Genomic DNA, 15,768 nt, shown 5'->3' on the forward strand with positions numbered 1-15,768 from the left:
ATATGTTCAAATCTTTCACTGATTCTGTTGATAATCTTACTCATTCATCCATCTATTGCTTTGTGCGAGACGATGTAAACGTTTGTACAGTGCATTCAGAGGCCATTTTCAGGTCTCTCCAGAGATGTTCGATGAGGTTAAAGTCAGGTTTCTGGCTAAGCCACTCCAGGACATTTACAGAGTTGTCACTAAGCCACTCCTGTGTTGTCTTGGCTGTGTGCTAAGTGTCATTATCATTTAGGGAGGTGAACCTTCGGCCTAGGCTGAGGTCCTGAGCGCTGCGGAGAAGGTTTTCTTTGAGGATGTCTCTGCTCCATTCAGCCTTCCCTCAACTCTGACCAGTCTCCCTGTCCCTGCTACTGAAAAACACCCCCACAGCATGATGCTGCCACCACCATGCTTCACTGTTGGGATGGTACTTGGCAGGTGATGAGTCATCTGGTTTCTTCCAGACATAACATGTAGAATTGAGGCCAAACAGGTAAATATTTATTGATAAGACCAGAGAACCTTGTTTGTCACAGTCTGAGATTATTTTAGGAATGTTTTTAGCAAACTTAAAGCAAGCTTTTATGTGCTTTGCACTGAGGAGGTGGCAAAGCACTGTTACATTAGCTGTACTTTTACTGAATTGCTATACAATTAAATCACAAAACTTATTAGAAACAGTTCTAGTAAGATAATATCAATGAAAAACATTCAATTTTTTGTGCCCGATTAGACTCTAAATGAAAAACAACCTTGGTAGTTATGCTAGATATCCTGCAGTAAATTGGTGAGCTTACGTTCATATGTGAGAATGTGTCCACTGATGCCTTCGTAAACCACATGGCCTTTAGACGGTGCCTCATCCCGATCCCTCTCAGCTCGGCTGGCGCTGTCCTCTGTGATCAGACGGGTTATGGTTCCCTTATACAGCACATCAGCCGGCGTCCCCTGTGAAGAGGAGATGGAGAATGAAACCTGCCCTCCATCACTGCATCTGTGAAAAGCCTACAAAAGATGCCAATGACTAAGATTTGAACCTTTAATTAAAAATTTAAAAATTAAATTAGATATTTTAGAGCCACGTCTTACTTACTAAAGACTTCAAAAAGGTAAATGAACAGACGCTGCTAGCTAGCAGCTTGACAGGCAGCAGCACAGTAAATAAAGTTTCCAACAAACAGTGAGCAGCCACTGATAGAAGCATAACACAATAAGCATAATAGCAATACATAAAAGAACATCTACAGCCAGGTGTTCCTGCCTACATTTAATTTAAAATCACCTTTAAAGCATCCGATGAAATATGTTCCTGAAGCTTCAGGTCTTACTAAAAAAATAAGTGAATACGGGTGCTCTAAAAAAAAAGACAACACTAAGAGGAAAAACTACAAGGGAGCTGTAAATAAATAATTTACCTAATATTTACTGTAATGTTCTCTAGTAACATTTTACAGGAAATCAGCTTGGACAGGCCATTAATGAGTCACAATTCAGGTCATAAACAACACTGATTCTCAAAACTATGGTGCAAGTAGCAAGAAGGAAAAGTCTGTGTTTGATTTGATGTTATCTAGGCAGCCTTAATAAACCGTATCACATAGAAAAGACTGCATAACATACAGAGCAAATGTGACCAAAACTTTCTGGGTCATGAACACTTCAAGAAACAGACAACAATGTAGACGGATGACGAGGATGAAAAAAAAGAAAAACACATAAACAAACACAGCTGTGAAAAACAAAGTCGTACTCCCAGAAGAAGCGGAGGAGCCACAACTTGGCAACAACTCCGCTTTGTTAAAATCTTGAGTCACATCACTCGTAGCCCGAGTATGAGTAATATCTCCACACTGCTTTGGAATGGGAGCGGAGGTGGAGGGCTGAGTGGGAGACACATAAGAGCCTGAGATCACATTTCTCGCTCGTCTGTTGACTGCAGCTTTTCCAAGAAGACATTGCTAAGAGTTGGACTGGTGCAGGCTTATATTAACAGGATCAAATGGCACTGACCAATGCAAAATCAACCCTCAGCAACACTACCATACCTTGGTGTTTACACCAGAGGTGATTATGTCCTAATGCTCCTGCTTTTTCATTATAATACTGTCATGTTGGATAACAGCCCCCTCAGCACTTGTTTTCTGATATGCCAGTTGGAGGTGATGTTACAGTGGGCATATCAATGACTGGATTTAGCTGCAGTCTGGAAAAAATAGATAAATAAAAGAGGGAACAGATGCGGTACAGTGTGTACCTGTTGCCAGGGTAACAGGGCCACTCAGACCTGCAGTTATGTCACAGTGGCAGGGAAATCCAGCCGTTACAGCACTTGGCTTGCTCAATGACGTCTTTATAGCTTTCTCCCATCATAAGTACACAAAGCAAAGGCCAACATAAAGAGCGCTATTTTGACAGGAGTGGCTTTGAATAAAAGACAGTAGTGATGCATGAAAAAAACTAGCCTAACCATCAAAAAGGCCAGGAAATGGGGAAAAAAATGGATGTCTGTAGCAGCTTTTTTGAGCTTGAAGATGAACCTTCACACAGTTTGTCACAGTGCCAGTTTCAGTTCATCATTCACTTCCATGTGTCACTAGCAGGGCAGTAAAATTAACTGGAATTTTATCAGGATCAAGACATGAACATGTGCAGTAAAACACATTGTATCTTTCTAATTTTTTTCTGAAGAATAGAAAATGTTTTAAGCAGACAAACTTTCTCTCTTAGGAAGCTTACATTTACCTGCTGACAAGAAGCCTGGTGTTAATGCTTTCACACGTTTGTGATGCATTAGGTAAAGCTAGCCCCCTCAAATTAATTTTTGCCAATTTAGTGGGAGGGAAAAAAGGGGTTTTGAATTCAGGATAAACATATTGCAAACATGTATTCTGTAGAATATTAGGATCAAAAGACAGGCACCGAATACTGTGAGTTAAAGCTTATAGGAAATGTTCCATTTTTGTTCAGTTGTAGCATTTTATTTGAAATCACAACATTAGAGTGTAATTGCACACCCCATATTCTCTTGTATCAAGCTGGCATAGACTACCCCAGTGGTTCTCAACTGGTGGGTCAGGACCCAAAAGTGGGTTGCAGGCTGTTTTCACTTAGACTGACTGCTTTGGCAAAAAAAAAAAAAAAATGCAGCAATGTCTATAATGTATAAAAGCTCTAAGGAAAAACATATCCATATTTTCATTTTGCACCTGTTGACATTTAATGAGCCAATTTTGGTTCATTTTTATGATCTTACTTTATCAATTTTGTTATCTTGGGATAACGAAGCTCAATTTCCCATGTTATGTGTTTTTTTTCTCAGGATTTTTAGAAAACAACCTAAGTTTACTGTCGTCATGGGAAACAGAGTAAACAATTATGTATTCATGTCCTCCTGGTACTTTTGCAATGATGTATTTTTTAAACACGTTTGCTTTGTCCCTTCTCTTTGATAAGTAACATGTTTTGCTTCACCTGAAAAATTATTTGGTCCTGATTTCTCACCAGGAGTTGGTGGTGGGTCCTGAGGACAGATCAGTTAAGAAGCACTTCACTACATAAAGTAAATCAAATTAGCCAGAGTGTGCTAATCCTACAGAGAACCACTGGATCAAATACTGCACCTGTGGTCACAAGTCTGTCCTAAATCTTAAAGACTTATTTACATCAGGTCATCTCTTAACTGAGTTGCTATATTTGATGCCAGTACGTTGTTCAGGGGTTCTTGAAATAAATGGGAAGTTAATGTTTACTATTGAGTGTTGCAATGAACTTGTCTAACTGCAACACTGTCAGCAAAATATTCACAACACACTGGCACAAGAACAGTTGAGCAAGAAATCTGCAAGCAAGAGATTCTACTAAATTTAGTGTAAAGTGTTTGCAGAGCATTAACATTGGTTTCAGCAGTTTCAACTACTAAACCAGCTTACATACATTTTAGAGAGGAAACAGAAAACCTCCCTAAAGTAAATAAATGCAAAAATTAATTTACTAAAAATTAAACAGGATAAATAAAAATATTTTCTAAATGTTTTGTAATTAGCCCTAAATATACACTGTGTGGACGAGGGTATTTGGTCTAACCATTTCCCCAAACAGGGACTGTAATGACATCGAATTCAAACACATGGACTTTAAAGAGGAGTTGGTCCCCCTTGTGCAGCTATAACAGCCTCCACTCTTCTTGGAAGGTGTTGCACAAGATTTTTTGTTTTTATGTGAATTTGTGCCCATTTATGAGAGCATTTATGAGGTCAGGCAGTGATGATGGACAAGAAGGCCAGGCTGACAATCTCTGTTCGAGTTTATCCCAAAGGTGCTCAATGGGGTTCAGGTCAAGGCTCTGTGCAGGCCAGTTAGGTTATTCCACACTGAACTCAAACTATGTCTCTATAGTCCTTGCTTTGTGTACAGAGGCACAGTCATGTTGGAATAGAAAAAAGCCTTCCCCAAACTGCTGCCAAAAAGTTGGAAGCATAGCATTGTCTGAAATGTCTTGGTACATGGATGCATTTAGACCGGCCTTCACTGGAGATAAGGGGCCTAGCCCAAACCCTGAAAAACAGCCATAATCCCTCCACCAAACTTCACAGTTGGCACAGTGCAATCAGGCAGGCAACGTTCTCCTGGCATCCTCCAAACCCAGACTCACCCATCTGACTACCAAACATAGAAGCCTGAGAAGCGCTGTTGCTTTATTGCTATTTGCAAACCATATGCTTAATGTCATTTAACATTCAGCATTAATTGTTGTTGAGTTGTTGTTCTACCTTCTGAGAAAACCCATATCCCACAGGAGTAGTCTCCAGCAGTACACTGCATGTTTAAACCAACAAAATGGGAACATTTCAGGGGCAGCCTGCTTGTAGACTTCCAGACATTTTCAGGAGTGCATTTTTGAAAACAGAGCTGGATTGGATAAAACGATGATGAGTTTGTCCTTACCTGAGTAATGGAGCCCCCTCTGTAGGACACTGAGGAATCTGGATGCATTCTGGTCCCAGGGATGCCCTTAGTGATACTTCCCCCCTGAACAGCTGGAATAGATGCTGCAAAGGGAATCAGGTTGAAATACAGAGTTGAGAATTATAAAGTGGAATGAAGGGCAAAGTATTTCAGGTTGTAAAGCTGCAAAATGCAAAAACCACCAAAAGCCTCAAAGCATATTTTCTACCGCCACAATTCTTGTCTTAAAAATATTTTCAAGCAAAAATAGGGAAAATAGAGATGCGCGCAGTTACCTGGTTAAATGATTAAATGTCTATTCCCTTGGTAGGTTGAATCAAAACTACAGGTCGGTTAAAGAACTCTTAGTATTGTCATTGATTCTAGCCAGCAATCCCTGTCGATTGCTTGGTCTTAACTGTAATGCAGGCATCCAACACCAGTAGCCCCAGTAGCTGTGGTTAATGGTTACTGTCTTGCTACTGTAATGCTCTTTAACCTGATGTAAAAAAAAAAAAAAAAAAATTAAAAAACAGTATCTGTAGCATCTTGTAAGAACACTGTATTTTAGCAATATTTTGACCTGGGCAGGGGTAACGCTGTATGTAGGCTGCTATGGGTTATAGTCACATGTAATGAGTAAACATATTCAAGCCTGAAGGCTGGTGGTGCAACATTAGTCACAGTCTGAAGTCCTCAGTTTTCACTGGTCTCTAAATGCTTACTTTGACTAGTCGACTGAACTCGATTAAAGCAACCTTTAACCTGATTTGAAAATACTTACCTGGGAACCGCACTAGTCTAAACATGCTTACTTACTGCTACAAAAAATGCTGTGCTAGGGTTCACAAAAATGTATTTTAGGAAAGAAAACTTCGCAAAGACTCTGCTGTCAGTAATAACATCTCTAAATTGTCTCAAGTTTGCATCTAGGAGCTTTGCACACATGGATTTGGGCAGTTTCTACCAGTCCTCACATCCTCTGGAGCTCTGTCAGATTAGACGAGCTTCAGTGAAGTCAACTCCCCATCGATTCTCGGCTAAGATTTAACTCTAACCCAGGCCACTCCAGTACATTCAGAGACTTGTCCCAAAGTCACTCCAGTGTGGTCCCTGCTGTGTGCCTCAGGCCACTGTCATGCAGAGGAGGTAAACCTTTTCAGCATGACAGTGCTGAGCAAAACATGGGGGAAAACTCATGATTTGACTTTGTATTTCAAATGTGCGCAGCATCTTGATTGATGGCAGAAATCTAAGCAGTTTGGAACAAATTTGTGATGCAGCAAAAACTTAGTCTGAATATCCTCTATGGTGCATTATTATTTCCCTTTCCCTACTACACCAAGCAAAGAAAACACGACGGCAATGCATGTTTAGTCTGAATTGAGATAAAGCAGAGTAGAGTAACACACCTCTTCCAGCAGCACTGTCATGAGGCGGCCCCTGGGTTGACAGGTTGTCTGGTTGGGAAGAAGAGCTGCGAGGGGACAACTGCTCCTGCTTCACTACGGGGAAAGGTCCTCCTGTGAAGTACAGACATTTAATTCAATTCAAATTTACTTTATAATTTATGTATAAAACATAAAGGAGAAGAACAATAACAAGATTACATAAGAATGCAAGGGACAACTGCCTAAAAACCCATAAGAGGCTTGCAAGTGGCATTCCCCTGACATAAAAATTATTCGTGCAGTGAGAGCATAATTTATACACTCTTGATCTTTCAATAGTTACATAATAAAAAAAAACTATTGAGAAAAGTAAGAAACGTGGAGAGATAGCACCAAGAAAAACTGTGATATCTGTGATGCAACTGATGATGAGACCTCAGATACAGCTTTGATAGTTCCAAGAGTGCAGACAGTTTTACTCACCAACTTTCCTTTGGTCCATCCACGACAGCCCCATCTGTGTAGGAGGAATCTTCCCGTGGTCCAGCCCATGAGCTGGGCTGTGCAACTGCACCGGGGTGCCCTGAAACAACAAGAGTAAATCTTAATATCACTATGCTGATACATGCTCAATTCTTTACACCAAACATGAATCTGGATAATGCAAGATTTTTTCTTTGTTTCTGTAAAATGTTCATTTGCAGCTGACCTGTGTGATGGAGCCTCCTGGCTTGGAGGAGGAGATGAGAGGTGGGGGCTCTGGCATGGTGAGGGGCCTCACTGCTGCTAACCTACTGCTGTCCTGTGGCAGGCCGGACAGAGAGGGGTGGCCTGCCTGCTGGTACGCTGGAAGAAAGAAAAGAAAATGGGATTAAAAACTGACAGATTGTCTGACAGGTGGTATTTTACTAAGAATAAGAAAATAAAGATATAACAATGTGGAGAACTCACAGTTAAAGTGGAGCAGGTGCGGGTCATGACTAATCTTGGCCATGTCTCGTGGGGACATCGGGTAGGGGGAGAGAACTTGCCGACCCAGGGTGGAAGTCCTCAGGTCATCAGGGAGCAGCGCCTGCTTCTTAGCTTCGCTGTGTGGAGAGAAATCCCTGGATTTTTCTGCAACAACACACAAACAGAGCAAGGATAAGGGCACAGCCTTAAGTTCAACTTCAAATTATCAAGAAGCTTGCCCCTCAGACACTGTGACATTTTCATTATTGCCATCCAAAAGCACATTGAGCCCCCCAAGCCGCTTCAGAGTGAAATCATTATAACGCAAGCATACTCAACAAACCATGACTAAAATTCATTGTAAAGTACAAACAGTGAAAACCAGCAGGGCAGGTGATCACCCTGCAGTGTGGTTAAGGTGTGATTAAAAAGGAATGTTTTGGCAAGGGGTGAACCTACTTAATCCCTGCAGGAGGGTCAGTAACCACCTCTCGTTGCCTTCCAGCTCTGAAGGGACACAAACACACCACAGATCATTGCATCCTCACAGAACTTCTCTTTCACACAAAAAGGCTCTAACTATATAAATACTTAACCACTTTTACCACATCTGCATTACTTTTCTCTCCAACTGCTGCAAAGCCGTAGTAATAAATAGGAACACATTAATCATAGAGAGTGGAGGCACTCTGCGAGAAGAGGTTTAAGCTTCCTTTATTCTCTAAAAAACATGGAATCGTTGTTCCCATACCAGAGTTCACAGCTGCTGAGCCCAGTTGGTTATTAAAGACCGGTCTCTGTCTGGACTGCTGCTAAAAATCCCACACTGTGCTCTCACAGATTCATGTCCCACCAGCTCACAGTAAGTGCACTGTACTAGACTATATTCCCTTCTGGGTCAATAGCAATACCAGATCATTTATCAGTTCTCTCTCCACGAGTGTCCCAGAAACACTTGAGTACAATGAGCACTAAAGGAAACAGGTTCAAGGTTAGCGCAAAAAGCAAGGACCAACTAAGTTAAACTAGATCAAATGCTACTAAAACTGCACAATGTAGAGCATCTTTGTTAAAGGCTTAATATGCAACATTCTGAATATTGATCATGCAAAATGCAAATAAATTAGATGGAAATGTATTGTGGATTGATTACTTCCTAAAACAGTGAAGGTAAACTCTATTTGGGTTTGTTGTTCTCAGCTCTGTGTTCACACTGATGGGATGATGCTTCCTTCAGCTTGTTTTAGCTGACCTGCCAGATAGATAGCATGGGATATATTTTACATTTGTCTAAGCAACCACCCATAGGTTGTGTCTGGGAAGGGAAGAACCTTTAAAAACAAGATCTCTGAGGGTTACTGTGCACGTTCTATGCCACATTCCTTACCAGCCAATCAGAGTGACAAAACATCTGACATAGTAGGCATGTGCAGCCTCTGGAAAGTGAACTTCATAAAGTGAGCTCAACAGGCAGCGGCTATTAATGTCAAATATCACTTGAGCCAGTTGGTGAGTAAAACTCTTGCCCAAACTGATGAGAAGAAGAGCAAAAACATGTTTTCCACCCAAAAAAGCCTCAGTCATTTGCTCTTCTTCTTCTTCAAGCACTTTGCTGGCTGCCATTGTTTACCAGCTTGGAGTACAGCTAAACCCTGCCTAAAGCTATCGCCTTGTTCTCCTCCCCTGGACAGGTAATTCTCAGACTGGGCACTGAGTTTCAGACTCAAGCTTTGCAAGATGGATCTGCCTGATGACAGACATGGTACCTGGCCCATCTATCAAGGCATGCTGCAAGGTCTATGCGACACTTAAAGCATGTTTTATATGATTTTTTTTTGTGTGAACCACTCCCTTGGTAATAGTTAACCCTGCCAGCACATGAAGGAAGAGGGATAGCCCCATCAATTTATGGGTGCTGTGTCTAAGGGCAAAATAACAAGAGCGTCTTCATATGATTACAGCTGAAGGGGGGCCAACACAACAGACTTAGAAACTGATTTGCATCTTCCTTTTCTCCCCCAAAGTGGATTTGGTGACTCTTTTTTCAACAAATCCACTCTGGGATGAATTTTTGGAGGCTTAGCAGCATTTCTCTGCCACTCTCCATCTCTCTGGTAATTGCTGTTGAAGCGCAAATGAAAAGAGGAAGTGTGGAGGGGGGAGCTGAGGGACCATTTGTTTTGGTCTTCATCCTGCTTGGAAAGTTGCATAGTAAGCCCTTAACCTCTTTGTACTTTTCAGCATTTAAAAGTCTTCATTTAGAGTTCTTATTTTGTTTCCACACATCTACACATTTTAAAACAGACAAGTTTGGCAGAGCACCAGGAGATGTGTGTCACATTACAAGGTATTAAACAGAAAAAGACAGATTGTTATAAAAAGACAGGGCAAGATTAATATGTGACTAAAATGCTAGAAATTATGTGAGAGGGTCCTAGAATTGTGACTGTAGGCGCTTAAAGCTGAAAATGTCTTCTCTAAACTCTGATTATGTAACAATATGACTGACAAAACAAGAGATAACAATGGCAGCGTTTATAGTGGAGGTGTGCGTACCATCCTTGTCGCCGGCTGAAGGGCTACGTGGGCGAATACGAGGGCTGCTGCTGTGAAGGCCCTCCCTCTCTCTGTCTGCCTGCGAGCTGTAAGGCTGCGGTTTTCCTGGCTGGCCTGAGGGCTGTTGCTGCTGTTTAACCTCCTGAGAGGACTCTCCGTGAGCCATGGTGATCTGCTGCTGGTACAGTGCCAGTGCGTGGGGGGGCAGCACCGCCTTACCACTCCCGCTTCGCTGACCACCCTGTGCGGAGGCTTCTGGCATCTACACATGGGATGAGAGGAAGAAGAAAAGGTTACAATCACACTACACACATAACAGAAGCCTGCTCCTGCCTAGTGTTGGACATATGGTTAAGCCGCATACAGTATCTGATAAACATGATAGCTAATAAACATCTCTTATTTCTTGGTAAGGCAACGTTCCCTTAATGCCCAGGATCTTATTTCTTTTCCATGAAGCACTCTATCCCATCATCCTCCATCTGGCTGGCTTATCTAATACAAATATGACTTAACAATTTCACCTGCTATATTGTTATCTCTGTAAGCAGGAAGGCAGTGATAGCATTGATAACACACCAAGGGAAGAGTCTGTTTATGTCAGCATGGCAAATCAGCCTATTATTATAAAAATACGAATAAGTAAAAGAGACCCTGTAATGTTTGTGAAGCTTGGATGCTCTTTATGTTGTTTTCTTGCAATATAGTAGGAACAAAGAGACCAAACAAGAGTAGCATTTTTGACTCACAATAGGTGGTATGGCAGCAGCCCTCTGTTTGAGCTGCTTCAGGTCCATGGGCTTCTGCAGCGGCGAGGATATGACTCCATCGTGAGCGTAGTTCAGCAGGCTAGGCCGAGGAGATGTCATCCTACAGGCACAGAAATACGTCAGATTCTTTCTCTTTTCATCTTTGCTATCTTAAGCTTTTTTTTTTTAAAGTATCTTAGTAAAAAAATCAAGAAAAATAAGACAAGGGCTGTGATTTGATTGTGTTTCCATCCAATGTGCCTGCCAAAGCATTCCCTCAGGAAACACTGGCACAATCTCAAACCCTCACTCGTTTACCAAAGCATTTAAATATTCAAATGATGGGGAAGAGCAGAAATATATTAAGTGTGACTGTGTGTTTCAGAGGTTATTGTGTGTTGACACAGACCAACACTGTGGAAACAAACTGCAAGGAAAAATCCATATCCATGTCTCACACATCTGTTTAGAGCACACATCATACTCCAAATCACAGAGAGCCACATACACACTTTTGATGCACAACACCACAGAAGTGTGTACCTCACATGCACACACATAATACACACACTCACTCACTCCCTTTGTTTGCTTTGGCAGAGAGGGCAGCGTTTCCCTTGGCTCTGCCAGTACATGCAGTCTGCTGTCATGGAAAAAAATTAGAACAAATACCGTGCAAACAGGACTAATCACTCCTCCCACGCACTTTGACACCCATTTCTTTTGGCCTCATTCATAAACACACACACACAAAGAAACACACACAAAACAGAAAAATGCATGTGTGTATATGTGGCTTTCTGTATTGTCATTCATGCAAAGTTCAAATAAAATCACTGGTTGATAGAAAAGAGCAATCTCTGGTGGAGACGTAAGTGGGCTGCCAAATATGGCTTTGCTGCTGCACAGGGTAGCTAGGCAACTAATAACACTAAACGGTCACTGCTTTCTTTTCTGATGGTAGACCAGAGAAGTAAGACACCTAGTAAACTACAGCCCAGAAATGAGAGCACCTTTGACATTCATAATATCAAGCAGACTGAATGATGTCATCAATAAAACAAAACAGCGAAAAGAGTTATAATAGTACATCTAGAATGACTCATAGGAGGGATGGAGATCAAAAGCCCCAGATCTGTAATTTTCAAAGACCTGAAAATCAATCATGTTTTAGCTTATCAATACTGCTATTGATTCTCACAGACCCTGTGACACAATATCATTTTATGATATCAGTGGTGGTATGGCTCCAGAAAAACGAGGCGAATGCTGTGATACCAAAACAAACATTTTTTAATGTCTTTCCCCTTCTACATCAACACACTGCTGCATTCAGGTATTCCACTGATCAGTGCAAAGACCCACTGAACAGTGCAGTCGGTCTTCTTTGGACAGTTTTTTCAGAACCTCTGTCTTTCTTTTCTTAACTTCTGACACAGACTCTAAATGTGTTTGTTTGAGCACAGATCTGAAAAAGGAGAAAGTTGCATGGTGCTAGATCAGGTGAATAATGAGGATGATCAAGCACTGTGATTTGTTTTAATGTGGTCTCTTTCCTCTGACTCTCTCTCTGAGTTTTTCTAGAACCCACTGCTCCAAAATGATTCCCTTAATGTCAAAGAAAATAATCAACATGGCTTTTAATTTTTGACTGGCTTTGTCATGCTTTCTTCATTCCTGGTGATGATGGCGTTTGCCAATGCATTGATTGCTGTTTTGTCTCAGGATTGTATTGAAGATCCAAGTTTCATTGCACGTAATCACTCCTTCAAAAAAACTTGGGTTTACTTCAGTTTATTCCAAAATTTCTCCACTTGTGTTTTCCTTTTGATCAGGAGTGAGAAGTTTGGGAATGTTTTGCATAAACTTTTGTCATGTTCAAATTTCATGCAAAGTTTTTGATGTGCATGGGTGCCCAGAAAGTGCATCATCTTGGACATCCTCTCGGCCTTCACTAAATCTTTTGTGCCATTCAAACACATGTGCATATGGCATGCAGTGTTCCTCATACACCTCAGCTAATGTACCAAAAGATTCGGCTGCTGTTTTGTCAATTTCACCAAAAATTTCAAGTTAATAAGTTACTTAACTTTTAAGCTAATCATTTTCCAACGCCTTGGCAAAAACACGAGCTTCAATCAGTAGCTAGCAGTGAACTAAAGATGTCACTTGTTGGAAACTTACAGCAGTTGTGTGTGAATATCCAAACTTTAATATGTAACAGTGTGACTGTGAACTGCATGGTTTTATCCTTATGAGTGCAGTCTCACTATTTAAAAGCCATACCTTGTATACCAGTCCTTAGAAGGGGAGCTAAAGCAAATCAGCATTCTACATCCATTTAAGACAAAAATGTGAAAACTCCAGCTGTGCAGCAAGTAGCATGCAATCAAAACACTGGCTTCAGCTGCTAGATGACAGTTTCTTCTACATCTGCTCAGATTAGAGCTGAAAAGTACTCCCAAACTTCTTTGCAAGTCCCATTAGTTAAAAATATTAATCCAGTGCAGAGCCCCATGGTGGGATTGGCAGAACAAAAGATAATTGGCAGACTTGATGAGCTAAAGGTGTGTAAAGCCACATTATGTAATAATGCCACATTATGTAATAACCCTAACCATAGGATTCAATGTGGGCTCTAAGGTATGCCCTACCCAACTACCTTGCCCTAACTCTAACCGCTTAGTGACTTATGCCTAAACCTAACCCCCCTTCAAGGGCTCTAGACTAAACACCTACCCTACTACCTTGCCCTAACCCTAACCGTTTAGTGGCTTAGAAATGCGGCATTATTACATGATGGATGGAAAATGTATAACATTATTACATAATGAGGCATTACTACATAATGTGGCACTACAAGATGTTTATGCGTCAGGGAATCTCAGTTAATCAGAGGAGTGTAAATAAAATATAATGATGTGTTCAAATGTCACATCAAGAAAACAAAAAAACTGTTTTTCTTGAGAGACTTCAATAAAAACAGTCGAGAAGAGGAAGAATGTAATAGATACAACAGATTGTTGTATAACCTCTTAAATCAAGCTCTGTTGTAAATTTATTGTCGCCTGTCCACCAAACGATATAAATGCACTGACAGTGTTAACGATAAGGACTCAGATCATTAAGGAGTATCAAAAAAAGACTCAATATTAGTGATACTGACAATTATTCATGAAGTTTCTTTTTTTTAAATTTTATTGTAAAAACTTCTTACCTGTTCTTCTCTGTGTTGTCCGTCTCCTCCACTTCATCAGCACTGCAAGTGGCACTCGAGTCACTGTCTCCATGGGGGTCCTTTTTGGCCCCATGGTCCTTCTTGGAGCTCTTAGTAGATGCTTTAACATCCTCCGTCTCTGCCGCAGGAGGTTTTTTATCTGTGGCATCACTCGGTGATGTTAGCTGCTCTTTGTTGGACTCCCCTGTCTCAGTCTTTATCTCCTGCTTGATTGCTGAGTCTGCGTCTTCCTTAACAGGAGGTTTCTCATCTCCTGCCTGGCCCATGTCCGACCCACTGGCATCTTTGTCCCCGTTGTTGGAGCTGGCCTTTGACCGGCTCGAGCCTTCCTCCTTAGCCTTGCTGTCGTCTGATGAATGTGGCGAAGGCAGGCTCTCTGTGTCAGAGCTGTTATTGGCTCCACCTGGCAGGACAAAAGAAGAGACAGATCAGAAGACAGAATTGGGCTTATACAGTAAATCATGTTACATGTTCCTGCCCTTTATTCCTCCATCTTTGTCCCTTCTATTTCTGCTAAACCAGATTCTTCACAGTGCCAGTCTTCCGCCTAATCAGGTTTCACTGTACAATAAGGAGGAACACAAAACCAATTGGGATGATGGAAGAAATCCCCCAGGGCTTCAGCGCTCTATTGTAGTAGGACAGTGTGCACAGTATACTTCTATCAGGATATGTTTCTGTCATTTCAGAACATGATTCTTCAGGTTAACAGAGAGCTGCAATTCAATCCAACACAACTAAAGAGTCATTAATTCTACATTTAAAAAGATGGCAATGATCAGGTTTGTCTGATTATGTCAAAGAGGTGGTTATAACACCCCATATTTAATACAAACAACATAGTGACACTCCACTGTCTTCTGTTTAGATGTGTTTCTGATGTTTCACACATCCATCTGGAAAACCACTCATAAACAGCATTTGGGAAAGGGCAGAGCTTTTAAAAAAACTTGGAGGGTGATTGGATGAACATTCTGTCCGTCACATCTTTACGGGCCAATCAGAGCAACAAAACACATGACTTGGCCTCTACCGAGCTGCGCCCCTACAGAGGGAATAAACTCCATATAGAACTGCATATCATGAAAAATGGCAACTGTAGACATGTAAGTACACGACTTTTGTCGTTTTTGAAAGAAAACAACTCACTGCTGTTCTTTGTTCATCTTTTAACAAAGACATGTTGTCAAGTTCTGATCAAACTGGCACTTTAGCAGCATCCACGCTAATGTCTTCTGCCATAATTGCACCAGCTTCTTGCTGCTGCTTGCATACACCACCACTCCGCCACGCCTGAAAGTACTGCCCCTTGTAGCTGATTGGTCCTGTCATTTTCTAACTGGGCCCAAACAGTTCAGACAGGAGCTTTGCATGATGGATTCGCCAGTGAGAAACGGGCGTATACATCTGATTTGCAAGGTTAGCTGTAAATAACAATCTGGAAACATTTAATATAATGTAGAGTAAATCAACAACACAGTACATACTCTGACTTTTGGCATAACTAAAAGTCAACACCTTTTGGATACTAAACATCATGCCATTTCAGGCTTCAAAAAGGTAGAATAGTTTTTCAGGATTAAACTGCAATTAACTAAGCAGTGTAAAAAGTACATACTCAGGCTGTGCACATAAACGCAAGCCCTGGAAACTAATGTTAATGCTGGCAGCCATTTAAAATTTAGGCTTAGTCTTTGGATTAAAACATTTTCAGTTTTAGTCACATTTCAGTCATTTTCATTTGAAAGTTTTAGTAAGCAAAACTAAAAATCATTTTAGTCCAGTTTTGGTCAGTAAAAAGTCCATACATTTTAGTCTTTACTTTAAGTCAAAACAATTATTTTCTTTAAACCAACAGGATCAGCCAAATTGTAAAATGCTAAAACTGTGAAACACATTAATAGAGGTGCATCTAACAATTCAGCACTAACATTTCAGTCTCATTTTAGTC

At 41.0% G+C, this 15,768-nt stretch overlaps 1 protein-coding gene across 4 annotated transcripts in view; it reads right to left on the bottom strand.

The window, feature by feature from the left end:
- Positions 1 to 15,768, bottom strand: part of ncor2 (nuclear receptor corepressor 2) — a 165,219-nt gene that overhangs the window by 23,337 nt on the left and 126,114 nt on the right. For 3 of the 4 annotated variants that reach the window (XM_041788206.1, XM_041788208.1, XM_041788204.1), the window contains exons 20-29: positions 13,797 to 14,220; positions 10,580 to 10,700; positions 9,831 to 10,092; positions 7,734 to 7,781; positions 7,275 to 7,439; positions 7,033 to 7,169; positions 6,807 to 6,906; positions 6,345 to 6,455; positions 4,933 to 5,036; positions 786 to 936 (exon numbers count right to left, since the gene is read on the bottom strand). In XM_041788206.1, the coding sequence (XP_041644140.1) occupies positions 786 to 936; positions 4,933 to 5,036; positions 6,345 to 6,455; positions 6,807 to 6,906; positions 7,033 to 7,169; positions 7,275 to 7,439; positions 7,734 to 7,781; positions 9,831 to 10,092; positions 10,580 to 10,700; positions 13,797 to 14,220 (1,623 nt within the window). The remainder of the gene's footprint in view (positions 1 to 785; positions 937 to 4,932; positions 5,037 to 6,344; positions 6,456 to 6,806; positions 6,907 to 7,032; positions 7,170 to 7,274; positions 7,440 to 7,733; positions 7,782 to 9,830; positions 10,093 to 10,579; positions 10,701 to 13,796; positions 14,221 to 15,768) is intronic. The other variant, XM_041788207.1, reaches the window with a different exon arrangement.

This window comes from Cheilinus undulatus, linkage group 5, assembly GCF_018320785.1.
Source record: "Cheilinus undulatus linkage group 5, ASM1832078v1, whole genome shotgun sequence".
Lineage (NCBI taxonomy): Eukaryota > Metazoa > Chordata > Actinopteri > Labriformes > Labridae > Cheilinus > Cheilinus undulatus.